Source organism: Sander lucioperca, chromosome 20 (genome assembly GCF_008315115.2).
Source record: "Sander lucioperca isolate FBNREF2018 chromosome 20, SLUC_FBN_1.2, whole genome shotgun sequence".
Taxonomy (NCBI): domain Eukaryota; kingdom Metazoa; phylum Chordata; class Actinopteri; order Perciformes; family Percidae; genus Sander; species Sander lucioperca.
Genome location: NC_050192.1, coordinates 744,252 through 770,000, shown reverse-complemented (window position 1 = coordinate 770,000; position 25,749 = coordinate 744,252). Strand labels below are relative to the sequence as shown.

Genomic DNA, 25,749 nt, shown 5'->3' with positions numbered 1-25,749 from the left:
AAATGTTTGGATTTGCATGTTCAAAACGTGACCCTTGACGTTTTCAACATAAACTTTGACCGTGGTCAAAATGTTAAAAATCCAATGTTTCTGACAATTCAGATTTCTTCACAATGTGCCTCCAATTAAAGTTATGGTGGCCAAAATCCACATATCTTGTTCTGTGCAAAGATATGGCCCCAAATGTATCTGAAGCCAGTATGAGGCTTCAGCAGCCTTAATCAAATGAAGTGGGCATTTTCCAAAGTGAAGTATTTTAGTGTGAAGTTCCCCTTTGTTGTTTCCCCAGGAAGTTTTACTGAATTTCCCCCTCTGGAGATTGGTCCTCCATTACTTACATTGAAACTGCGTTATAAGGAAGGGGTTTACTAATTGCCAGTGTGAACAGAAGGAATGATTACAGCACAGCCTGTTTATTTCTTCATACCTGACAGACATGAAAAATACTCTTTGGACTCTTAAGTGCAGCTAATATTTCACTGCAAAAGCCCCTTTCCTTCCAAATCGTACCTCCTAGACGAAAAACCTCTAGTGTGAAATGTTATATATATATATGAACAATAATCTGAACAGGGAAGCGTGGTAAACACTTTTATTACCCAACCATATCTGTATACGATACAATTACAGACATTCAACTGAGATCTACATAAACAAGCATTCTGCATAATGAAGTGGAAAATAATAAGCTTAATATTTCATAAGATAAAATGGTGCACAAGATAATTAAAAAGCAATTTCTTGTATATTCAAATTATTAAGACGAGTTAAGTATTTTAGCCTTTACAGATTAAGCATTAAAAACACAGAATGCAAACACTGACATCTCCAATCATTAATGGCTTCCTTAAAGCTCCATTAAGCAGTATAATGGTAAAGTTTGTTGTTACTTTGTTTTTGTGGGCTCAAAGCTGACTGGACATTACGCCTTGTGTCTGACAGCAGATGCCAACATCCATCATTCAACTCAACTAAAAACTGATTCCATATTTTGTTCATGCACATTATTTTGGAGAAATAAATCAAATGGACGGGTACTATTGTATTTTTATCTTTGTGATCACTTACCCTACACCTTATTTATTGATCTGTTCCTGTCTGGCTACACACTAACGGGCACATCTAGTGGTCAACTACTACTTAATGAAGCTTTACTGCCATTTGCTATTTCTGGTATAAAAACATACAGATAAGTGCAATTGTTTCTGACATTTTCATGATGCTCAAACTTTCACAATAAAACCCAAGATTACACATAATCATTGTCAATCTTCATTTTCCAGACCTGTGGTTATCAAACAAAGGATTAAAAACAGTGTCACTCAGAAATAGGAATGCACAAATGACTTGTTTACCGAACTTAAAAATGATATTTAGAATGAATATGGGTACACACCTGGAGCAAGGCGGAGCGTAGAGCTTACATATCTGACTCTGTAGAGACAAACAAAAACATGTTAAAAACAACATCCGCGGAACCCTGTGTTTGCAGATTTTGTGTGTTACAAACTTAAACTTAAAACGGCGCGCGTCGTTTTCCTACGGTTTCCACGTGGAACGACACGTGTCTTCGCAACGGTGTGAAGGGGTGTGCAGTTATTGACAGTTGTCACTAGACGGGCAAAGAATCTTCATCTTCCTTTGTATAAAACATCCCCTGGTCAGTTTTCTATCAAGTAGTGGAGTTGTTTTGTGGAATGAACATGTACATGTACATGTAACGGATTCCTCTGGGATGTTTTTTTATTTCTAAAAATAGACTACGGAAGGCCCTGCTGTCTAAACATTTGATTTGGACAAAAATGATCCCTCTTAGAAACTGTTGTTTACACTGTAAAACAATTGCAACTTCTTCTGTTTCTCTGCATGTATTAAGTCTTTTTTACACTTATTTCATATGAAACTTTGGAACACTAATACTTAAAAACGTCCTGGTGATTTTGTATCTTTACATTTTACATTTGGTTTTTATATAAGCCATTACAGGCTCTACCACATCGTCACGTGTATTTTATATTTCTTCAACGTGATTTGTATTTGTGTGTGAAACAAATACACATAAACTATAGTATAGTATAAACTATAGTATAGTAATGTAGTTTCATAGTGCAATTTAGAGAATGGTGTAGAGCAGTGGTTCTCAAATGGGGGTCCGTGTCCCCCTAGGGGTACTTTGGAGGACTGCAGGGGGTCCGTGTCCCCCTAGGGTTACTCTGGAGTACTGCAGGGGGTCCGTGTCCCCCTAGGGGTACTCTGGAGGACTGCAGGGGGTACGTGTCCCCCTAGGGGTACTCTGGAGGACTGCAGGGGGTCCGTGTCCCCCTAGGGGTACTTTGGAGTACTGCAGGGGGTCAGTGTCCCCCTAGGGTTACTCTGGAGTACTGCAGGGGGTCTGTGTCCCCCTAGGGGTACTTTGGAGGACTGCAGGGGGTACGTGACATTTTTTGCTAAATGTTTTTCAGTTCCAAGGCTGTAGTTACTTCTACTGGCTTTTTTCAAAGTTTTTGTCTCTGTTTTTGAAGTTTGTCACCTTTTTTTTGAAGGTGTTGTCGTTGGTTTTGACCTATTCTTGCCTTTCTTCCTGACTTTTTTCTACTGTCAGTTTTTCTTCAAAGTTATTATTACTATTTTCGACCTATTCTTGCTTTACTTACCTTCTTTCTACCGTCTTTTTCCATCATCATTTAAACATTTTCTAGGTCCTGTTGTTTAGTAAATCTATCGCTGACATCGCTGTATTCTTCCTCTTTATAGAGACTTTGTTTTTCTACCAAAAAATGATTGGCACTGTTCAGGGGGTACATGGCTTAAACACACTGTTCAAAGGGAGGAACATTATTGAAAAAAGCTGGAGAACCTCTGCTGTATGGTGTAGTGTTATGTGTAAATCCTTTGTCATCAATGAGTATACTCTGACTGTAAACCTAATACTGTAATTAATGGTGGTAGACAGTAGACAGAGAAAGAGAAAAAAAATAGAGACACATACCCCAGCTGTATGTGGTGGTCCTCCCCATGTGAGTCACTCTGCAGGCAAACTTGTCTGCTTGTCTTGGGGTAAAGGGCGCGTGTTTGGTTAGGTGGTAGTGCCAGTTCTCCTCGAAGGCCAGGTCGGTCTGCTTGGCTCCTGGCAGCTCCTGTTCGTTCTTGAGCAGTTCAATGGTGATCTCTGGTGGGTGGAAGCCGCTCACGTGACAGATGAGGGTGTTGTCTTTATCAAAGTGTCCCGGTCCCCGGCTGTACACCTGAACCTTGGGCGGCGCTACCAAGAAACAGAACAACTTTCACACATGTACAGAAAGTATTTGATGCAGTGGTGTAGTCTAATGTATTGTAGTGGGTATACTGTACTGTGTATGTATGTGTATATGTATATATATATATATATATATATATATATATATATATATATATATATATATATATATTGGGGGGGGGCATATCATAGTGGGGGGTCTGGGTGTCCTCCCCCAGGGAAATTGTGAGTGTCAAAGACTTAATTTCCTGTACTCAAATACACTTTTATGCACCAATTTACAGTGGAAATACCTTTATTTTGTGTAGAAGAAAACCACAGATGACAATTCAAAATATATCAAAATTATAATGGAAAGTATGTTGTTGCGTGTCATTGGACATTTTTAAGTGGGTATATGGAAATCCTGGAGCTTTCTTAGTGGGTATACTGTGTATGCCTGTGTATCACATAGACTACACCACTGGTTTGATGTAACTATGAATGAGCTGGCAGACTAATGTAGATTTCACTCCCTTACTTTCTCTCCTCAATACATTATAGTTTCTGCCCCCTTTTTACCCTACTATTAAACTACAACGATATGCTGTATGTATGTCTGTACTTTACTTTGTTATTCTGGAAACTTTTACTTTTACTCCATTACGTAGCCTAAATAAAATGTTTACTTTTACTCCACTACATTTCCCATAACCAGTAAGTAACTTAGTTACTTGTTACTTGCTAAGAAATGTTTTCGTACGTTGGCGTGAAAGATTCTTCCTCACAACAAAAATAAAATTCTTCTTTGTTGATGTCAGACTTGATGTTTAAGAAGGTGTGGGAAGTATGGACCTTTTTCACAGCAGACATTTGGACTTGTCATAGTAGGAAAAGCACAGCTGAAATTGATCAAGTGTCCCAGTAAGCTATTTCAGTGAGTCAGCATGAACAACACCAGGGCCTCTCCTATGTGGAATGCAGCCATGTTTTCCTGCTATGACATGTCAACATGTCTGCCGTGAAAAAGGCCTATTATGCTTCACTATAAAGGAAGCCACAATAAAGTTCAAAGATTGTTTTTTTTTTTAGTTCTACTTTTACTTCTAATAGTTAAGTACATTTAATATCATAAAATGACTTTTGATACTTAAGTACAGTAAATACTTTAAAAGACATTTACTCAATTAATATTCTAAAAGGTGACTTTAACTTCTACCAAAGTCATTTTCTGGTAAGATACTTGTACTTTTACTCAAGTATAGCTTTCAAGTACTGTATACAAGACTGATAATATGTTATTACCATATAAAACGACACTAGAGCGCCTCCCCTTTAAACTCACGATTCTAACACACCGAATTTCTCAAAGTTTCTACTTTACTTTTAGGGGAACTATTCATTTGGCTATTTCTTCACATGTTTGTGTTTAAGTAGGCAGTAGCTAAACTAAACGGGAACGTTAAATGTAGTAAGACCCGAGCCCTCTCTCTGGTCCTACTTGCCATTTCAGAGAGGCGTCCGTGTAATAACACAGCGCCATTTGTAAATACATTGTCGTATATAAAAGTACAGTAGATTACTTACATTCTTTGGCTGTTGAATGAGGGAGACAGAGCAGACCGACGAGGACTGCGCAGACAAGTGCCTTCATGGTTTTACCTTCAGTTGGTCTCTGTAACGTTATAGAAAAGTATTGTTCGTCAAATAAAACTGCCCCGCGAGCCAAAACGAAAGTAAAATGTATTTTATTCGGGAGTTCTTTCTGTTAAACGGTGGGGACGCTGTCGGGCGAAATGACTAAAGTGCATCCGGGAGGTTGTCCACTTCCTCCACCAATAGAATAATCCAGAAGAAGTGTTGCTAGGTAGACTTTACTACGACATGTTGTCCTTTGTGGCGCAGTTTTGTCAAATAAAAACCTCCATGTTTGTTTGAGCTGTCTACGAGCATGGGTCTTCTTATATACAGTCTATGGCATGGGTGTATTAAGGGAACGCCTACGAGTTGCTAGCCGCCATAGTTTATATGTTTTGTGTTTATCACACACAAATATAGGCCTACTATTGACATACAGTCATTATTTTGTCATTTAAAAAGAAAAGTCAACCACAGCAGTGGGAATACTATCTGAAATTGTTCAAGTTTAATTTTATTTGTCATTTTACAACACGGGTTGCACAATGAAATGTAATTGAAAATAGTAGCAATTTAGCTATGTAAATATTTAAAAAGGAATAGGTAAAAAAAGAAAATACACAGTTACTTATACATACATACCTTGGCTGTACACATATACACACACAACATATGTACAGAATGACAACATGGAAACATTGAAACAGTGTTTCCACTGAATATTGTTTTAGGTAATTTGTTTATAGTACTGTGATAAATCACCTGATGTGATTATAAAAGCCACTTCCTTATATTAGTCATATGATAGGCATTTCTCACAGCAGACATTTTGACTTGTCATAGTAGGACAAGCACAGGGGATGTTGATTTGATTTGTGATTTTTGTGAACTAGAAGAAGAGAGCATTTCCCATTTATTTATTTTTTCACTGTATTTATACCAGAATGTTCTGGGTGGATGTAAAAAAGAAACTTAAGATGATTGTTTGATATGTTTGAACATGAATATGTTTGATATGATGCCATATTTTAGTCCAGAACAGACTGAGATTGAATTTGTTATTTCTTTTGTAAAATTCCATATTCATAAGAAAAAGGGTCAGGAACCAAGCCAACTTTATTAATGAATTTCAGCAGTATAGCACAATGTGATTTGATTTTAAAAACAAGCCATTCATTTCATTAATACCTTTTAAGTTAATAAATGATTATATAATGTACATAACACAAACTCTGACATTATAACTGTAAATGATTTTTCTTCTATCCTATCTTTTGTTTTTTACTGTCTATTTTTCTTTTTTAGTTTTTATTTGTTTTTACATTTGTATAGTATGACCTTTTGTAAAATAATGAGTGAAAAAAAGTAGGAAAAGCACACCAATTACCCTAATGATGGCTCTGTTTTTACTAAGAGTGTACAGTGAGTAAGCATGCACAATACCAGGCAGCTGAAATCAAAGCAGCTAAATGGAATTCAGCTTTCTTAACTGTATTATCTGCACCTGTGCTTTTCCTGCTGTGACACCTAAACAGGTCTGCTGTGGGGAAAGGCCTGTCGATGAAGCAAGTTCACTCGCAAAAGAAAATGCACAATATCTCATATTGTTATTGTTGGATCACCTGATATCCAGAGAGGGCTGATTTTAGCCTCTGCGTTAGTTTTTATTTTTGAATGTTCACTTGCTCTTCAGCTGCCAAGTGGTCTGTTTCCAGCTAAAATGACAATAAAGCAGCATGATAGACTGCCACTGAGACTGATCGGTTTTTGGTGTTTGGAATCAAAAAAATGTAGTGAAGTCACTGATCAGAGGTCAATGTTAAATAGTTATGATACAAATAACAGCAATATCAATATCAGTCACATTATCTTAACATTCCCTTGCTGATACTCAACTTTCTAGATTATTAAGTGACTTGTTTGTCGTGATATTTAAAATAGTATGATATGTAGTGTGTATATATACATTTAGGGACAACTGTCCTTATATGGAATAGTAGTTTTCTGTGTGATCCCATATAGAAGGCAGACTGCCTGCCGTAAATGCATCTCTCAGGTGGAACCCTGACCTGAAAGGGAACATTCTAGATGACTTAGTAACTTTTTTGCCCACCTGAAATGGATCCCTATCCTACGTGTTACCATTTTCTACTTCATAAGGCCACAAAGACAACATGTCGATCAATATCCCTATGATACAAGTATACATTGTAGAGGTTTGTGTTTAAAAAAAATGAAGACATCAAGGCATTTTTAAGAGGCATTTATTCAATAGAGGGCATTGACAAATTACCCTACCTTAAATGACAAATCAAAATGGTTTAACACAACTTTTACTTGGTCCGGAAAGAAAACTCAATTCATGTATCTATAAATATAACCAATTACAATTTGATTGCCTCATTTAGGTACAGGAAAGAGTTGTGTACAGAAAAAACAAACTTCTATCACTTCATTTTAATATACTGTACATATATTTCATTATCAAAAGCTGGAATATAAGCAATCTAAGCAGCACACTGCTACATTACAAAATGTCTAAATGTCCCGCAGCCCATGCATTCGCTCACATTAAATTAGTAAATGAAAATTCCCCTGAATATGATATTGATTTTTGTTGTGTTGTTAAAAGGAAAGCGAGGACGTCCAGAGAAACTGTGATCGTGTTAATTGGAGATGTGAAGAATTATTGCCGGATTGGGGGGGCCAAAAACATCCGGCATCGATCTGAGACAGAGAAAACGACGTGGCAGCAGCCTGCAGCAGACAACGACAAATCAACATCTGACAATACAACGTGACACTCACTTCACTGGAAAATAAAAAGACGAGAACTCACCAGTCTGGGCCCGCTGACGCCTACATGTTTGGCTCTATCAAAAAAAAGAAAAAGCATACAGAAGTTTTTATTTTTATTTCATCAATCTCAGAAAAGCTGGTGAAGCAGCATTGCACTTATACCGATGAATCTTTACTCCATATGCATTCACGTGCTTTACATTGCATTTGATTTCATTTTGTCTCAGGCAAATGACTTGATGCATGATGTCTATACTTGTGTATTTTGCTGCAGGCATGTATCAAGATGCATATAAAAAAAAAAAAAAAATATATATATATATATATATATATATATATATATATATATATATATATATATATATATATATATATATATCGCCATTAATAAAATAATGCAATTCTCTTTAACCCTCGTGTTGTCTTCCCGTAGATCGTGAACTTGTCATCCTTCCGGGGTCAAAATTGCAAATGAACTTTTTTTTTGGCTCTTTTTCCAACATTTTTTTGACGCTTTTTGAAACGTTTTTGTCACTTTTTTAAATACATGGTTTAAAAAAAACTGAAATTGTGGATTATTTTGACTGATGGTTAGGATCAGAGGATGTTGAGTGGATCACAGTTTATTTCAAATGCTATAAAATTGAAAAAAAAAACAAAAAAACAACCCACAATTCAATGAAGGTAATCATTCATTTTACCTGCCAAGAATGTTACATGGCTTCCATACAACGTACATCCACGCATTCATGTTATTTTGGGGCAATTTGGTTCAAAAGAAACCCATAATTCTGATATAAAAATGGGTCAAATTTGACCAGAGGACAACACACACACACACACACACACACACACACTTGGGCTGATCCTTACTCACCCCAGGCATAGTCTTTCACGGTGTTTCCATGGGTGACTTTGCAGGTGTACTTTTCTCCAGCCACGGGTTTGAAGGCCACCGTCTTTGTCAGATGGAAGTGCCAGTCCTGTTTGAAGGCCAGGTCGGTCTGCTGGGCGTTGGGGAGCTCCACCCCATTCTTCATCACCTGGATGGTGATGTCAGGGGGGTGGAAGCCAGTCACGTGGCAGATCAGGGTGTTGTCTTTCCCGTACTCTCCTGGATTGTGGCTGTACACCTGGACCTTGGGGGAAGCTATAGGCAACACGGAGAAGGAAATGGCGCCAAACCACCATTACACAAGGGACTGATTCGATCACATTGAAAACTGAAAGCACTTCACTTTTAAACAATTAAGTTTGCCGGTGGTACGGACACACATGAAGAAATCTACATTGAAAAAAAATAATGGTACTAATTGCTTTCCTATTATAAAGCACCAGTGACGATTTTAGACCACTTTTTATGGGGGCTCAAGACCCCCTAAATTTCATCTCAGCCCCCCCTAAGAATTATAATAATAAAAAACAAATTCTATTCTAATTTTTTTTATTTTTAAATACATTTTAGTGCTTCAAGTTGGAGTTTGCGAACTTGTCTATTAGTGACAGAGGGCAAACAATTACAGGTTCAAAGAAACAGGTTTAATATCCTGTGTGTCTGTCGCTAATGCTATCCACCTGTAACCCCGTCAAGGAAAGTTTAATTTTTTATTCAATTATTGTTTACACCTCATTATCAATTCATTTGATTCGGGTAGTCCATAACGGGACTTTTGTAGTTTTTTCACATTTGATATTTTGCATTTATCCTCTGTTATAAAAATAAATACATATATTCGTTGTTATCCAGTGAAATTACTGCCACATTCTCTAGAATCACCCCTGTAAAGCACATATTGAAACCCCTCAAATCCCCTTCAATGTTAACTGACTGAACAACTGAGAAATGGAAGAAATGTTCCACAGTCATCCTCCGAACTCATCTTCATCAGTATGTGTGTGTGTGTGTGTGTGTGTGTGTGCCAGTGGAGGGTGCTGTCACAGCAGAGCTGGGATTACAGGAAACCGAAACTGAATTCAGACTGTCGAGGGGGAATTCCACCGAATTAAAAACATGACAGACAAGTTGTATACTGCTTCTCTCCTAACTCTAACTCTTAACATCAGCCTCTTACAGCGCCCGAGCAGCTTATTAAAGATGTAGGCCTTCACCTTTGCTGCCTGTTTGTACTCTGTGTTGGCCATCAGAAACACATACAGCCTGGTTATTAATCTGTGATGTGGTTTACTGGCAGACACAAAGGATGGAGGCCATTTTAGTTGAGATAGTTTCTTCAGTAAAATGTTTAGTTACATTGTACATCTTTTTTTTAAATCGTGTTTATTATTTTTTTATTGTAATCTATGTTATATGTATGTTTCTTGTCTAAGCAAATTCCTTGCATGTGAAAACCTACTTGGCAATAAACCGGATTCTGATTAAATTACAGCTTAAAAAAAAAAATAAAAAAATGTACTTACTGTGTTTGGAATCAGCTGCAAAGGAGACAGCTACAAGGGCTGCTAGACACCAAGCCAGCATCATGGTCGATCAGATCCTCTTTTGTATGTTTTACAGAACTTCGGGTGACACACAGATGCGTGTTATCTGCTTTCTTCAAAGAGCTAAACTAAAGTGAAAGTAGAGCGCAGAGCAGAATTATCAAGTGCCCTAAGACAGCCCCACTACACGACACCAGCCAATCATTAATTCCCATCACACTGTTACTAGGTAAAATATGTCTGAACAGGTTTGGTTCATTGTGGACAGGGAGGTTTGTGGAAACTCCCTGAAGATCCACATTCATCACTGTCACAAGACCAAAAAAACTGCATCTAAGAACAAATCAACATGACAGCCAGTCATAGGAACGATGTATTTATTATATATATATATATATATATATATAATGTATATATTATATAGAGAAGAAGAGATACCATTCTCAGTCCCCCCTGCTTTTTTTGTTCCTCTATTTTCCTTAATATCTTCTTAAGTCTTACAATCCTTTCCTGTCCCCCTTGCTTCCTGTAATCTCATTTTGTTGTATATTAACTATGCTTTTTTTGTGGTCATAAGCAATATCTTGCCCTCAATGTTCCTCATGTATTATATAGGTGACAAGAAAACCTCTTGTGAAATAAATCACAGAGACCATGGCCAAACTTACTATAAGTCAGTGATCTTCAACAGGGGGTCTGCGACCCCTGGGGGGGTCCTAACCCTACAGTCACATTAGCTACAAAAGAGAGGAACATGCACTCACTTGTGGGCGAGCCTAGCCTACTCCTGGTTGCTTGGCAACAGTAAACAGAAATTCTCCAGTGCTACCTTCAACCACAGCTGTGTCTCATTCCGCATACTTCCGTCAGTACACTGCTAATGTGCACTGACCACTTACTGCCGTAGTGCCCACTTTCGATGGTTAGTATTGTCCCAACAGGAACGCTTACGTTAAAACACTTACCAGAAATGACGTGCGGTCGGCTCGGCTCGCCGCCTCTCAAAATCTGACGAAAATCTTTTCAACTGACCTTTGTCGATCAAAAAAAACAGACAGATTCAGCAACTGCACGGCCTATTTCTCGCTTAAAATGTTTTCAGAAACACGTTTCGGTGAACTATTTTAGTAAAATATGAGATCGTTTTCTGAACGGGCCGCCATTATGCTCGGTTGTGAAATCCGGGAGAAGCCAGACCCATGTGACGCGTTCGTCCAATCAGCTGCCGGTCGACGTCCCTGGTCCCTCCCCTTTCCGCTTTGTAGTCAAGATGGCGCCCATTTAGTGCGTGTAGGGTCCATCGTTCCACACTGAACTTTTTGACCGTTTTTAGGGGGTCATCCGGGTACTTTCAGTGCACGGACTTTCTGCGTTATCTACACTATATACTTAAAACTAAGTGTTTGAAGTGTGCAAGTAGGCGGTTTGAGACACAGCTGTGTCTTGTAGCTAATGTGACTGTAGGGTTACCCTAGGGAGATAAATGGGCCGCATGTCAGAAAACACCCAGTCAGTTGTGCCGGGTTCTGGGTCAAGGGAGGGCCCAAAAGGTCCCTGGGCAAAAAACTTAAGGCAGTAGCAATAAGACACATGGCCCTGTGCGTCACTGTCAATAATTAAATGAACTGGTGCAGTGCCCGTTTGAAGTGCGTGCATATCAAAGTGAAAGATAGTGAACATGAATGGGCAGAGTGTGTTATTGTGGCTCCATACAGGCCACTATTTATTCGCATATAGCACTGATTTTCAATACAACTACACATGTTGCTGTATCTTAATGATAAGGTTAGATGTCCTTACATTTAACAGCCCACGTTATGCAAATAACATATACTTTCAACATAACGTTCATGGTGCATTCCAGACAACTCGGAACTCGGAAATGTCCGACCTCCTACTAGAAAAAATACAATGCAGTGCCACTCAAAGCTAGAGTTCCTACTTGTAAACTCGGGGCAAATCCATCTACCCGACTTCATGAATTAGTTATCTGACGTCACACAGTGACAGAAGTGGATATTGTAAATGGTAAACATGCAACTAAAAGGCAACGTAAAGTACATTTGCCTGTATTTAACCCTCGTGTTGTCTTCCTGTAGACGATGCATTTTTTTTGGGTCGTCACTATAGCTTTGGTCATTTTTCCGGATGTTTTTGTCACTTATTTGTCGATATTTGTCACTTTTCCCTGCGTTTTTCAAGCTTTTACGATGTTTTTGTCACATTTTTCAAGTTTTTTTGTCACTTTTTTCAATGTCTATTGTGATTTTCTTCTGTACTTTATTTGAAGTTTTTTTTTCCCCACATTTTTGTCACTTTTTTCAATGTTCTTTTTAAATTCTTTTTCAAATGCTAAAATTTTTATAAAACACCCAAATTTAATGAAAGTAGTGAACTGATCATTTATTTTACGTGTCAAGAGCGTTGTAAGGAACCATCCACGTTACTTTTTTTTGACAATTTGGTTGAAAGAAAACCCAAATTTCTGATATAGAAACTTTTTGAAAATGGGTCAAATTTGACCCGAAGACAGCAGGAGGGTTAAATAAAACAATATTTATGGAATATTTAGATATGTTTCCAAGTATAAAAATGTCATTAAAAAATGAATAATGGCATCTGTTACCTCAAGTGTCCTTTTTTCCTCCTGTTTGTTTATATATATATATATATATAGTTTTATATACAAGGAGGCTGCACTGCTAAGAGTTCATTGTTTGTAAAATTACACTTGCCAAAGAAACATCAGTTTGGAACGCTTGGAGGTCGGAAGGACATTTCAACCTCCGACCTCCAACTCATTTTCTCCAACTCAAGCATAAGACCTTACACATTCACAATATTTGGTAGCCTACCCTTAAAATCGCATGTGGCCCCCATTGACATATATATAAGAGGTGGCCCCAGCCTGCGACCCCCTTCCATTCGAAATAGTCTAGAACCGCCATTGATTCCTTCCCTTGGGCAGCAGCGGGGGCTTCTTGCTTTTCTTAACAATAATGATTCATAATTCCTTTAAGCTTTATCGGCACCATTGTGTTATTGTATTGGAACGATGGTGATGTTTCTGTAAGGTATTTGATTGTGTAACCTCTCAGTTGAAGCTTAAGAGGAAGTTACAGTAAACGTACAGCTTTTATTTTTGACGGGAAAAACGGAAGTGGAGAAAGTGTTGTATTTTCTGACGCTTGACTGTTTTGCGGTTGAATAAAGGAGACGGTTACATTTCCATTGTTTCCTTATCGGTGTCCCTTATCTTATTCCTGTGCCACTGAGTCAGCCAGCTGAGTGGTAGAGCCTGTTTTGTTACAATCCTTCCCATAATTAAACCCTCACATTGTTTATTTTTCTATTCCACGTTATGTTTAGCTACATATACTTACACACATTTATCCTGTAAACTACTTAAGGGTAGTGTATTGTGTTCTCTGTGTGCAACCTGAAACTGTTCAGCCTATTATTTATTCCGTCACTCAGCATTGTCCATTGTACATATTCAATAAAGATTGTCGAAAAAAAAGAGAGCTTTACTTTTTTTTTTTTTTTTTAAACTCAGCTCGCCGACGTCACAGCATCGTAAACATCAGTGTTTCCGTCTGGTTTCCGTATTCTCTTCCATCCACATAATCTACCTTTCTCTATCTAGCTAACGTTAGCTGAGAACAGTAACACGATGAGTAGTGAAACATACCCCAGGTCTTCTATTGAAGACGACTTCAACTATGGCACGAATGTTGCTACCGCCAGTGTCCAGATACGTATGGGTAAGCAAAACAAGGGTTGCGTCGTAGTGTTGACGGGCATTTTAGCCACGTCAGCTAACGCTAGTAACGTTAAACGTTACTTACTTACTCTAGAAATATACATTAACGTTACTGCCACTGACTGTTGTTATTATAGCTAACATTGTATCCTTAACAACCACGTATTACCCCGGTGTCACAAAAAGCCAGCCCAGTATTAACTGGATAGCACTGGTTAAAACATTACGTTAGCTAGCTACAGTGTCAGCGTTGTTAGCATTGGCTTAACCTGACGTTGTTGGCTTGAAGTAGTACCTCTACCATTTCTAGGGTTGCACGATATTGACAAAATGTGTTATTGCGATAACGATATTAATTTCGATATTTTTAAACATATGCACAATTACAAAAAATTATGGGAAAACGCATCAAAATAGATTAATAACAAACAAGTTTTCTGACAGCACAAGGGTTATTTCAACTGTCAGTCATATTGGACTGGTCCAACATGAATAAATAAATAAGGACCATGTCTACAGAACAGGACACGTTTTACTGGTTCGACAGTATAAAATATATAAATAAAGAGAACAGGACACAACTTTTCTTTCTCTTCTCTGATTCGTTCCGTTTTGTTGTCTCTATCTATTTCTTCACTTGTGCTGTCACTCTGTCGAAATATGCACACGTCACATGGTACGCTCCATAGGGACGTGCACTAACGTGTTGTACGTGTTCATTGGCCAGTTACCGTGCACGGTAACTGGCCAATGAAACGGCCAACGGACGGGATGCAGCGCTCCACAAAATAAACAAAATATTGCATACTTCTCGCGATACTTTCGATATAATATTGCGCAACATGATATCGCGATAATGATATTGAGCCGATATATCATGCACCCCTACCACTTACTGTTAAGTTAAACGAGCTGCTTATACCGGTCCAAACCTACGTTTACTATATTACAGACACATATCCAGCTGCAGTGGTGGAAGAAGTAACGTTACTGAGAGCTTTTATTTAAGTAGAAGTAACGTTAGGAACGTTAATACGGCGTAGAAATACTGTTAACGAGTAGGCCTAAAAGTCCTTTATTCAAAATATTACTTAAGTGAAAGTACAACAGATTATCATCAAAACATACGTCCAGAAAGTAAAAGCAGGCTACTCAGATAATGGCCCATTTCAGAATAATGCATATTATTGGATTATAATCAGTGAAAATGTGGAAATACTTGTAATTACTTTATATACTGCTGGGTAGCTTATGAACCTTCACCTGGGACCAAAAAAAGTCTTATCTTAATCTATAATAATACATCATGATTTATTTGTTAATTATATTTTTTTATTATTAATCTTAATTTGCTAAATAATTAAAGTTGTCAGATAAATAAAGTGTAGTAAAAAGTACAATATTTCCCTCTGGGATGTAGTGGAGTAGAGAGGAGCGTCATTGAATGGAAATATACTCAAGTAAAGTACAAGTACCTCAACATGTACTTGAGTAATGTAGTTAGTTACTTTCCACCACTGTCCAGCTGTTAATACTGGTTCTTACATTAGAAAGTTAGCTGTTATGTACACATGTCATTCCCTCAAGTGTACAGTCCAGCTGAGGGTTGGGTCTCTGTATGGTTTTGACTCCATTGCTGTCTTTGTCAATCAGACTTCCTCAGGAAGGTGTACACCCTGCTGAGCTTGCAGATCATTCTGACCACAGCCACCTCGGCCCTCTTCATGTTCTCTCAACCCATCAAGGAGTTTGTCCACACCAGGTGAGGACAGTCTGATTAGATGTCAACATGAGAAGGGACAACTTCTGAAGGGAATATATTCTCTGTGTGTTATAATCAGGGATGCACCGAATCCAGGATTCGGCTTTGGATTCGGCTGAATATTGGGCTTTTTGACAGGGTTTGGTTTCTGCCGTACCTTAAAATTCTTTCCCACCGAACCCTATGCTTGCACTACGCGCGCTACGCTGGTCGACGTAATGACGGCGCCGTTGATTACGGGAAGGTGTTTACGTAGGTGGAGCGTTCAATGCAGCAGGCTGTGAGAAAGTGGAAATGGAACTCATGAGCAGAAAAAGTGTAGTTTGGCAGTACTTTCAGTCAAAAGAAGGCCATTCAAGTCCAGCTACATGTTCAATTTACAATGCTGATTAGTCTGGTGGTGGCGAGGACCCTAAACTATACACAACATCACCGCTGTTACAACATTTGGTATGAAACATCTGAAAGAATACGAGTTGTGATGAAGGAATCTACAGACAGCAGCCAAAATGCAGCAACTTCAGGTACGGCAAAGGAAGGACAGTCACTGTTTACTTCATCAATGTGTTTACTGTGTTGATGGACTGAGGATGGGAGGAGGATTTGGTATTCGGTATTTGGCCGAACCCCAAAAATCTGGATTCGGTGCATCCCTAGTTATAATGAAGATACTCTCTGGAGGAAGCCACTCTATTTGTCCAGTGGTTTGTGGTGGTGACTGTGAGAACTAACAGCAATGCACATTAGTAGAACTGCATCGATTAATTGAGTGGTACACCGTTAAATTAATTGTATTATTTAGATACTATTTCGACAATCAAACAATCGGTTGAAAGTAAAACTTCTCTGATTCCAGCTTCTTAAATATGAATATTGTTCTAGTTTCTTCTCTCCTCTGTGACAGTAAACTGAATATCTTTGAGTTGTGGACAAGACAAGACATCTGAGGACGTCATCTTGGGCTTTTTGGGAAACACTGATCCACATTTTTCACCATTTTCTGACATTTTATAGACCAAACAACTAATCTAACTAATCAAATCGAGAAAATAATTGACAGATTACTCGACAGTGAAAATAACCGTTAGTTGCAGCCCTACACATTAGTTACTGAACATATAGCCTACAACAGTATCCAAATGGAAACCTATGCTAATTTCACCCAAATCACACAAAACAGATTTGTCGGGATTGTGAGACATCTTAAAGTTGTGCTGCCACCCCATAACATAGGTGTTGCATTTATACAGATTTTCTGCAAAGCTAGACACTCTCTGTGTGTTTGCATGTCTGTATAGTCCTACGTTGACCTAGTAGTGTACATCTATGACTAATATTTCTGAAGATTGTGTTGTCTGACTGTGTTCTGGTTCCCCCCCAGTCCTGCTGTGGTGTTGGTTTCGGCTCTGGGCTCTCTGGTTCTCCTGCTGGCCCTGGCCGTGTACAGACACCAACATCCAGTCAACCTCTACCTGCTGCTCGTATTTGTAAGCCCTTTTTTGTTTCCAGTCTGTTAAGTACTTCATTGTTTTATCTCACCTAAATGGCTAAATGTTAGGGGCCGTAACGTTTAGATTAGCCAGCCGGAGAATGTAACATCTGTTAAGCTGGAGCTCTACAATAAATCCTACACTGTCCAGCACTCAGAGATAGTGTAGAGTAGAGGTTAGATTCTCTGCCCAAGCCCAAACTGGACCCGACCTGACCCACGGGCCGTGTTGGTCCGAGCCGGGCTCGGACACACGTGCACGGGCTCGGGTTGGGTCGGGCTTGATTTTTTTTTGGGCCCGATCTAAGCTCTAGTGTAGAGCAGTGGTTCTCAAATGGGGGTCCGTGTCCCCCTAGGGGTACTTTGGAGGACTGCAGGGGGTACGTGATATTTTTTGCTAAATGTTTTTCAGTTCCAAGGCTGTAGTTACTTCTACTATCTTTTTTTTCTCAAAGTTTGTCGCTTTTTTCAAAGTTTTTGTCTCTGTTTTTGAAGTTTGTCACCTTTTTTTTGAAGGTTTTGTCGTTTGTTTTGACCTATTCTTGCCTTTCTTCCTCACTTTTTTCTACTGTCAGTTTTTGTCTCTTTTTTCAAAGTTTTTTTTTTCTGCTTTTTTCAAAGTCTTTGTCACTTTTTTTCGAAGTTTGTTGCTTACATGGCTTCAAAAACACTGTTCAAAGGGGGGGAACATTACTGAAAAAAGCTTGTGAACCACTGGTGTAGAGTGTGAATGTTTAGTGTTGTGATGCTAGCTCAGCTGCTCCGTGACTGTAATCTTTATTTGTCATAATTGTGTCTTCTTTTCAGACTCTGCTGGAAGCAGTTTCTGTGGCCACAGCTCGTAAGTGTTTATGAAGGAGTCTGTCACTTTCTGTCGTTTGAGCCTGTTTGCAGACTGTCCTGACTGCAGAGTCTCTCTCTCTCCACAGTGACCTTCTATGAATACTCCACCGTACTGCAAGCCTTGTTCCTGACCTGTGCTGTGTTTGCTGGACTGACGGTCTACACCTTCCAGTCCAAGAGAGACTTCAGCAAAATGGGAGCAGGGTGAGTTTTTTTTTAATCAAAGATGTATTCTTCCTCGAGAGGGAGCCCCCACCAGACTGACTGGACCTGATCTGTTCTGTCTCCACAGGCTGTTCGCCTGCCTGTGGATCCTTCTCATTGCCAGCTTCATGAGGGTAAGTGACATTAGTGTGTCTTTCATATGATATAAATAAAAAGGGAGACAACGAAGAGGCCTGCATTCAGACAGAAAACGGCACTACAGGTGCTAGAGGTCAAATCGGATCCAGGAAGCCTGGTGTAAGTAACAGATCCACGAGTCTGAAGGCTTATCAGGGAATAGAATATAGAGAAAGGATTTTACAATTCTGGAAAGTCATCACAGGGACATGTAATCCTCCGTCTTGTTTATCTAGCAGAATTCACGGTAATGTACCAGGAGGAGTGTATGTGTTTGGCCAAAGCAGCACCTTGCCAGATGAGGTTGCTTTAAGCCAGGTTTGACTTTTTTTCGCCTACTACTCCATGTTCTTTTGCCAGATCACTCTGTGTCGTGACTCCCATGGCATAAAAAAATGGCCTCAAGTCAGTCTGCAAGCAGCCACTCTGAGAAATAAATAGAGAAAAGAAAACAGAAAGTAAAAAGACGTCCAAAGAAAAAGAAAGTAAAAAAAAAAAAAAAAAAAAAAACAACAGAAAGAAACAAATACAGAAATAAAGAAACTGAAACGAAGACCTAACGTAAGAAAAAAATGATGTATTCAAGTTTTTGAAGTAAAGTTGCAAACGGATCGGCTGTAGGTAATGCAAAGTTAGGCAAGGCTCAAAAGCTCAAGCTGAAACCTGTTTCACTTTTTCCGTGATCCTAAATTGTATGGTCCCTGTTCACGGATGTGTAGAGACAGAAATGAGCCTTAGGGCCATGACACACCAAATTCTATCTGAATTCCAGCAGGGGGAGACTCCTTAAACCTGCTTTCTATCTGAATTCCAGCAGGGGGAGACTCCTTAAACCTGCTTTCTATCTGAATTCCAGCAGGGGGAGACTCCTTAAACCTGTATTCTATCTGAATTCCAGCAGGGGGAGACTCCTTAAACCTGTATTCTATCTGAATTCCAGCAGGGGGAGACTCCTTAAACCTGTATTCTATCTGAATTCCAGCAGGGGGAGACACGTGCGGTAGCAAAAGGAGGTCGGTTTCTGTAGAAGTCTATGAGTGACCCACTTCTCACTTGATTTATTACCTCACTAAACATTTTCATAACGAGTATATGGTCTCAATCGCTAGTTTTAAGTCTTCTGCAACACAGAAATTTTTTTTTAATTATGGTCTCGTTGATTTTAAAATTGGTGATTTAGCAGGGGGTGTTTTAGGGCGTGGCTATGATGTGATTGCCAGTGAAAGTGTGTAATGTAACGTAGAGTGTAAGGGTTCCTCCCTCACTCCTCCCTCTCGTCTAAAATCGTCATATCCGCAACCAGGATGGCTGCGCCCGTAACGGACTCCCAAACTCTACGACTCATAGCAGATCTCCACAAACCAATGGGTGACGTCACACATGCTCTGTCTGGATTTTACAACCGGCCATTAATGGCGACTCATTTGGGTTGGTGTGTCAGTGCCTTTACACACAGAAACGGACACACCACACACATGGGTGTGGGTATGGGTTGTTATAGAAAGTGATATTGTCAGTCAGGAAACTAAGAGTTAAGAGTCAATGTCAGTGGGGGTCCGGGGCCTTGTTTTTGAGGGGAAAAAACTGTTTTTATGGCGTGAGGTTTTGGTCCTGATGGACCGCAGCCTCCTCCTGCTAGAGGGGAGGGGTTCAAACTGTTTGTGTCTGGGGTGAGAGGGATCGGCTACGATCTTTCCTGCCCGCCTCAGCCTCCTGGAGGCGCACAGGTCCTGGAGAGACGGCAGATCTAGCCAATCCCCTTCTCAGCAGAGCGGATGATACGCTGCACTCTGCCCTTGTCCTTAGCAGAGGCAGCAGCGTACCAGATGGTGATGGAGCAGGTGAGGGTGGACGCAACAATGGCAGTGTAGAAGTGCACCATCGTTGTCTTTGACCGGTTGAACTTCTTCAGCTGTCGCAGGAAGTACGCCCTCTGTTGTGCTGATGTTCAGCTCTCACTTGCGGTCCTGGGAGATGATGGAGCCCAGGAAGCAGAAGGACTCCACAATGTTGACCGTGGAGTCGCCCAGGGTGATGGGGGTGGGTGGGGCCTGCGTCCTTCCGTTTGTCCCATGCATTGGTGTCTAAATGACTAATGTGAACAAAACTCTTTGAAGTTGGTCCAGTATTGAGCAAGAACGCTGTAACCGGCAGCCGCAAAACGGGCTATGTAATCCTATAGGACAGATGTGCATCATCAGTTTCCGTCCAAGTGCTGTTTTAGCCACTGACAGGCTCAGATTGTCATTCTAAGTGTCTGCCTTCATTATGGGAAGGATCCCTACAGAGACTTTTATTAAATCGTAAGATCCCTTTTGATGAACCGGAAACGGCCTTCTTCATGCTGACTCTGTTCTCTCCGCAGCTCTTCTTCAACAGTGACGGCACAGAGCTGGTCATGGCCGGAGCCGGGGCCCTGGTCTTCTGTGGCTTCATCATCTACGACACCCACCTGCTGATGAAGCAGCTCTCTCCCGAGGAGCACATCCTGGCCTCCATCAACCTCTACCTGGACATTGTCAACCTCTTCCTGCACATCCTGCGTCTCCTGGACTCCATGAAGAAGCACTGAAGGCCGTAGGGCCACTCCAGACTCGGCTCACAGATCCGCCCGTGCTGTGATTACCCAGGGTTCATGTGAGTTTCTGTCCTGAAGTGTACCAAAAGTGGGCTGTACCGAATGTTCACCTTATTCTCCCATATTTTAGACGTCATCGCACCTAAATAAAACTCCTCAATTAGAATAAAGTGAGTCACCAGATTAAATAAATTGGTCTTTTTTTTAAATCAAATCAATATTGTCTTTTTTTTGTAAAAAAAAAAAGACAATAAAATAGTAGTTAAAATAGTGTTAGAGCTGAAATAGTTTTTATGATTGCTGCGTTGTTGTTGCCTGTGCGGCAGGCAGGAGAGCTAACAGTTTTGTGGCTGCAGTGAAAATGTTGTTTTTGAAAGGCTGTAAAAGCCAACAAATATGGATTGACGCAGAATATTTAGTCGGATAACTACATGTTTCCAACGCTCTGGAGTGGGAATGTTTGGATAACACGAGTCAGAAACACTCCTATGCAGCCACTACTAGAATCTAATTCTGCAAATAGTCCAGCCAGGCTAATACTAATAATATTAGTGTAGTCTTACCGTTATCAGGTTTAAACCGAATGAATAGACATGCCACAAAAAAAAAACAAAAAAAACCCCAGCTGCGCAGCATTCGAAAGTTGATCAGTTTGAACGTCAACGTTCTGAAGGAAGCTCGGACCTGTTCGGTACAGCCCTAGATTTCAGAGCGGAAACCTGTCTGTGCCTGGTGAACTATCTTTACAGGCGTCTCTGCACTGCATACTTCTGCTTATCTCCCCCCATGATCTTTTTGTGGCTAAGGCCTCCTGCACAGCGGCTGCGTGGCGTGAGCGTGTCAGCTGCGTGGCGTGTCCGTTTTTTATTTCAGCTCCCATGGTAACAGGGAGACATGCACAAGCCGCGCCGGAAACGCGTGCATGCTAGAAATAGAACCGACGCCTATTTTTAACGCGACACACAAGCGTGTTGGAAAAATAGAATAGGAAAAGATGTTTATATGTGATTTTGACACAAATACATTTAATAAATGACATGTTGATGTTTGAAAGTCTCTATGTTTGATATAAATGCAGATATAAATGTCATTTAAAAAAATAATAAATAAATATCGATTTTCAAATATTGCACCTGTCAATGCAGAAGGAAATATTCTGTAGCCTATTCTGCCATCAATACTGCTGACGTTGTCTCTGCTGTAATCAGATCAGTATATATTTATGTTTATGTTAATGGGAAACATCCATGTGTCCAGACGAGGCTAGCAGCAGCAGCGCCGCGTCAGACACCTTTCTGGTGTGGAAAGACATAGAAAACGCCACGCAACAGAAACGCCACGCTCACGCCAACACAGGAGCCGTGATGGAGCTTTTGTAAAATCAAATTCTAGTTCTATATCAAGTTTTGAAACCAAAATGCACTCATCATATGTCACAGCCATCTGACTGACTTAAAGGTACACTACTTGATTTGATATATAGCGCCCCACTAGCATCCCCAGAGTGACCTACTTGCGGCTCACCTTGTGTTTTTGACACTTCCCAGTTCACTCAGCGAGCCGCTGGACTGCAAAGCGACTAACTGAGTGAGTGAACGTCATTGGTCGGACGAGTGTTGGTGTTTCTCCATTGGCCGTTGCTCTTTCAAAATGAATAGGCGTGACCAGCGTTTCCAATGTCGCATATTAATGTTTAGAATAAACAGCTGACAAAAAACTGAATCTGATTAGAAGGCCACTTACTGTGTGGTGTTTAGTCAACATGTTATTGATGATGCGTCATGTGTCAGATGTCCATCCTATCTGTCCTCGGAGTCAGCAGCTTCACCGCTACAAGTCAACGGTTAGTTGCTGCTCTGTGTGCACAGGTTATTTTGTTAAAGTGCTCATATTCTGCTCATTTTCAGGTTCAGAATTGTATTTAGAGCTTATATCAGAATAATTTGGTTTAATTTTCAAAAAACACCATCTTTTTGTTGTACTGCACATTGCTGCAGCTCCTCTTTTCACCCTGTGTGTTGAGCTCTCTGTTTTAGCTACAGAGTGAGACATCTCACTTCTGTTCATCTTTGTTGGGAGTCGCATATGCTCAGTAGCTAGGTAAGGACTACTAGCCAGTCAGAGCAGAGTATGAGGGCGTGCCCTGACAGTACCTAGGTAAGGACTACTAGCCAGTCAGAAGCAGAGTATGAGGGCGTGCCATGCTAGCAGCTAGGCGAGCATTATAACGTGTGTTCCAAAGTGACCACGTTTGTCTCTGAAGTAAAGGCTGGACTACAATAGAGCTGTTTGGAGCAGTTTGTGAACAGTGTTTTCTGTTGGAGATGGTACGTCCCTTTGGGGTGGACTTTGGGCTTTTTCACTTTGTAAACCTATAACATACACAAAAAAGATATATGACACAATAAAGGAAAGGGAAAAAGCCAAAAAGCAGAATATGAGCACTTAAACCCAGCAGCGCAGTCAGATTGCAGTCAGGTTTGCCCTGCCAAGTGTGTCGGGAGCATGCCAAACACTTTTTGGATAATTTGGTGGCCAGGCTCCCTTGGCGCACCTGTGGCCTACTTGGGCACGAGGTGGGATCAGTAACAATGCATAATTTATAGGCGGGTGCACCCCATTTAATCTCAGAGGAGCTCTCCCCATCATGATACACTGCCAGTTTGGGAGTCCTGTAGAGAGTTTTTCTCAGAGGAAACTTATTTTTCATAGTTATTATCGCTGGTTTTAAAATCAGCTTTATCATGTTGTAGAATAATTACACATATTACCAAAGTAACTGTGACTGAAATAAGCACAATAATACTTTGGATGAGTAATCCAGAACAGCTGTTTAAAACAGAATGAATGTATTGTTGAATTTATTGAAATAAAGCAGTCCTCAATTATTTGACTCTTAAAGGTGCCGTAGGTAGGATTGTGAAGATCCAGGACTTAGTCAAAAAATTTGAACATGGACAACTTCTCAGTCCCTCCCTCCTTTTTGCTAAAGCCCAAAATGGTCTCCTAAGCCCCTCCCCCCACAAGGGAGAATGAATGCGTGTGCATGAGCAGTGATTGACACGCAGTTAGACACCCCCCTACTGCTTACTTTAGTCCACTTTAGGAACAAATAATACTGGGACCACTTTAGAAAATTGCAGATTGATATTTAAAATCCAGGGATTTACATTACAGACACTACCACTGACTATCACTAAGAATTTGGCCACAATTAAGCACACTGAACAGACACAGACAGCCATGTGCTAGGTTTCCACCTGTTGTTGGTACACTGTCAACAATGTTTTTTTTTTATTTTGGTTGACTATCAATTGAGCAAATGTAACTGAAACAGGAGGAAGTCGTGCATTTGTTGGGGGACTATTTTAAGTGGCAGATTAACCCACATTTTGTGCTCCAGCATACGTGGGATTAAGTCAAACTAAAGTGCAACGGAGCTCTTGGGCACAGAAAAATCTGATATATCAGGCTTGGTTTTGATGTTTTTTTTCATGGGTTTGGTTGACAATAAGATGAATATAGCATCTCACGTGTCTTATCCTTTAATATATTGAGACTTGGGCGCCCGGATAGCTCAGTTGGTAGAGCGGGCGCCCATATATAGAGGTTTACTACTCGACGCAGCAGGCCCAGGTTTGACTCCGACCTGCGGCCCTTTGCTGCATGTCATTCCCCCCTCTCTCTCCCTTTTCATGTCTTCAGCTGTCCTATCAATAAAGCCCTAAAAATGGCCAAAAAATAATCTTTAAAAACAAATATTGAGACTTAGTATGTACTTAATATATGCCATGGATGCACACGTGCCCTGGCCTGGACATGTTTTGTGCTTCTAGAAATGGAACACAGTTGAGTTTCAAACACTAACGGTGAGTTGTAGGACATTTTGTCACACGAGGCACTAGTGGGTGCTCTAACAAATTTTAGGAAGGGCATTTTTCGAAGTACATTTTTCCAACAGTGCAGGGTTTCATGTTTCTCATTCCACTGATTTCTTCTGAAACTGAGTTTATTGTGGAATGTTTTCAATGTTGTCAAAAATGCGTAGTTTATATTCCATCAGTTTCACTGCACCCCTCTCGTGTTCCATGTCTGCTAATGATGTACATCAGCAGGAAGGTGACCCGTTGTATATTCAGTTTAATAATATTAATATATGTGATTGTACATATTGTAATGGTGTAAATGTACAGTATATGGGTATATATCAGCATATGGGTAAATGTTATGAAGGCCTTTGCTTCAACTGTTCTTAATGAATGATTTAATAAAAGGACCACATGTAATGGTTTTCACTTTCAAACTACAGTTGTGCATGTCTTAAATGAGCTGTAATTTACTCTTGGTTTTGTACTGGACTAAACGGCACATTTCTGTCTTTTCTGCCATTGTGTTTGTTTTGTTGATTATGGTTTATGATTTATGGAGCTGCCGCCGTCATGTGAAAATAAAGATTGCCGTATTTTCCAAATGTAAAAAGTATTGGGGGGGGGGGTAAGGGGGACTATCGGAGACGTATTGGACATATGGATTCCTCTTCTGGAACATCTTTTAGCTACTGTATACGTGCAAAGTTTTTCATACTGCCGCAGAGCAGCAGGAGCAGATGAATTGAGTATTACAATTATAACTTTTGTCTCACCCGAACTTTTTTTTCCGAAAGAATGTGGAGGGCATACCAACTGGCTTCAAAATATTAATGGGGGTGAAACCTTTCACTGTCACATAGTGCTGGGTACCGAATTCAATACTTTTTAGGCACCGACCGAATCGCCTCCTTAGTGTCGAGTATCGAAAAATGCCTCGTCATTCAATACACAGGGAGCAAATCTCATCATAGATCAGATCAGATTTCTTTGTT

At 40.1% G+C, this 25,749-nt stretch overlaps 3 protein-coding genes across 5 annotated transcripts; 1 reads left to right on the top strand and 2 right to left on the bottom strand.

The window, feature by feature from the left end:
* Nucleotides 1-575: 575 nt before the first annotated feature.
* LOC116042079 (beta-2-microglobulin-like) lies at nucleotides 576-5,078 on the bottom strand. Of its 2 annotated transcripts, XM_031288205.2 has the most exons (4): nucleotides 4,823-5,078; nucleotides 2,990-3,262; nucleotides 1,397-1,434; nucleotides 576-1,285 (listed from the first exon to the last, which is right to left on the bottom strand). In XM_031288205.2, the coding sequence occupies exons 1-3, from the start codon at nucleotides 4,887-4,889 to the stop codon at nucleotides 1,421-1,423; spliced, it is 354 nt and encodes a 117-aa protein (XP_031144065.1). In that variant the 5' UTR covers nucleotides 4,890-5,078; the 3' UTR covers nucleotides 576-1,285; nucleotides 1,397-1,420. The 2 variants fall into 2 exon arrangements, with proteins under 2 accessions (XP_031144065.1, XP_035852291.1); XM_035996398.1 differs by having other exon boundaries at nucleotides 576-1,434.
* A 2,042-nt stretch (nucleotides 5,079-7,120) lies between these two features.
* LOC116042080 (beta-2-microglobulin-like) lies at nucleotides 7,121-10,306 on the bottom strand. Of its 2 annotated transcripts, none has more exons than XM_031288206.2 (4): nucleotides 10,091-10,306; nucleotides 8,550-8,822; nucleotides 7,713-7,746; nucleotides 7,121-7,630 (listed from the first exon to the last, which is right to left on the bottom strand). In XM_031288206.2, exons 1-3 carry the CDS (start codon nucleotides 10,152-10,154, stop codon nucleotides 7,733-7,735), a joined length of 351 nt encoding a protein of 116 aa, XP_031144066.1. In that variant the 5' UTR covers nucleotides 10,155-10,306; the 3' UTR covers nucleotides 7,121-7,630; nucleotides 7,713-7,732. The 2 variants fall into 2 exon arrangements, with proteins under 2 accessions (XP_031144066.1, XP_031144067.1); XM_031288207.2 differs by having other exon boundaries at nucleotides 7,121-7,600.
* A 3,344-nt stretch (nucleotides 10,307-13,650) lies between these two features.
* Nucleotides 13,651-21,487, top strand: tmbim4 (transmembrane BAX inhibitor motif containing 4). Its single transcript, XM_031288202.2, has 7 exons — nucleotides 13,651-13,875; nucleotides 15,528-15,636; nucleotides 17,018-17,123; nucleotides 17,933-17,966; nucleotides 18,055-18,172; nucleotides 18,261-18,306; nucleotides 20,676-21,487. Exons 1-7 carry the CDS (start codon nucleotides 13,785-13,787, stop codon nucleotides 20,880-20,882), a joined length of 711 nt encoding a protein of 236 aa, XP_031144062.1. The 5' UTR covers nucleotides 13,651-13,784; the 3' UTR covers nucleotides 20,883-21,487.
* The last annotated feature ends 4,262 nt before the right edge of the window (nucleotides 21,488-25,749 follow it).

Bases quoted from the DNA above. Each gene is read 5' to 3' on its own strand.
- LOC116042079 (XM_035996398.1), bottom strand. From the start codon at position 4,889: ATGAAGGCACTTGTCTGCGCAGTCCTCGTCGGTCTGCTCTGTCTCCCT. The intron at 3,263-4,822 runs GTAAGTAATCTA...GTTTCTTGGTAG, and splicing joins TCATTCAACAGCCAAAGAAT to CGCCGCCCAAGGTTCAGGTG.
- LOC116042080 (XM_031288206.2), bottom strand. From the start codon at position 10,154: ATGATGCTGGCTTGGTGTCTAGCAGCCCTTGTAGCTGTCTCCTTTGCA. The intron at 8,823-10,090 runs GTAAGTACATTT...TGTTGCCTATAG, and splicing joins TGCAGCTGATTCCAAACACA to CTTCCCCCAAGGTCCAGGTG.
- tmbim4 (XM_031288202.2), top strand. From the start codon at position 13,785: ATGAGTAGTGAAACATACCCCAGGTCTTCTATTGAAGACGACTTCAAC. The intron at 13,876-15,527 runs GTAAGCAAAACA...TTTGTCAATCAG, and splicing joins CAGTGTCCAGATACGTATGG to ACTTCCTCAGGAAGGTGTAC. The intron at 18,307-20,675 runs GTAAGTGACATT...TTCTCTCCGCAG, and splicing joins TCATTGCCAGCTTCATGAGG to CTCTTCTTCAACAGTGACGG.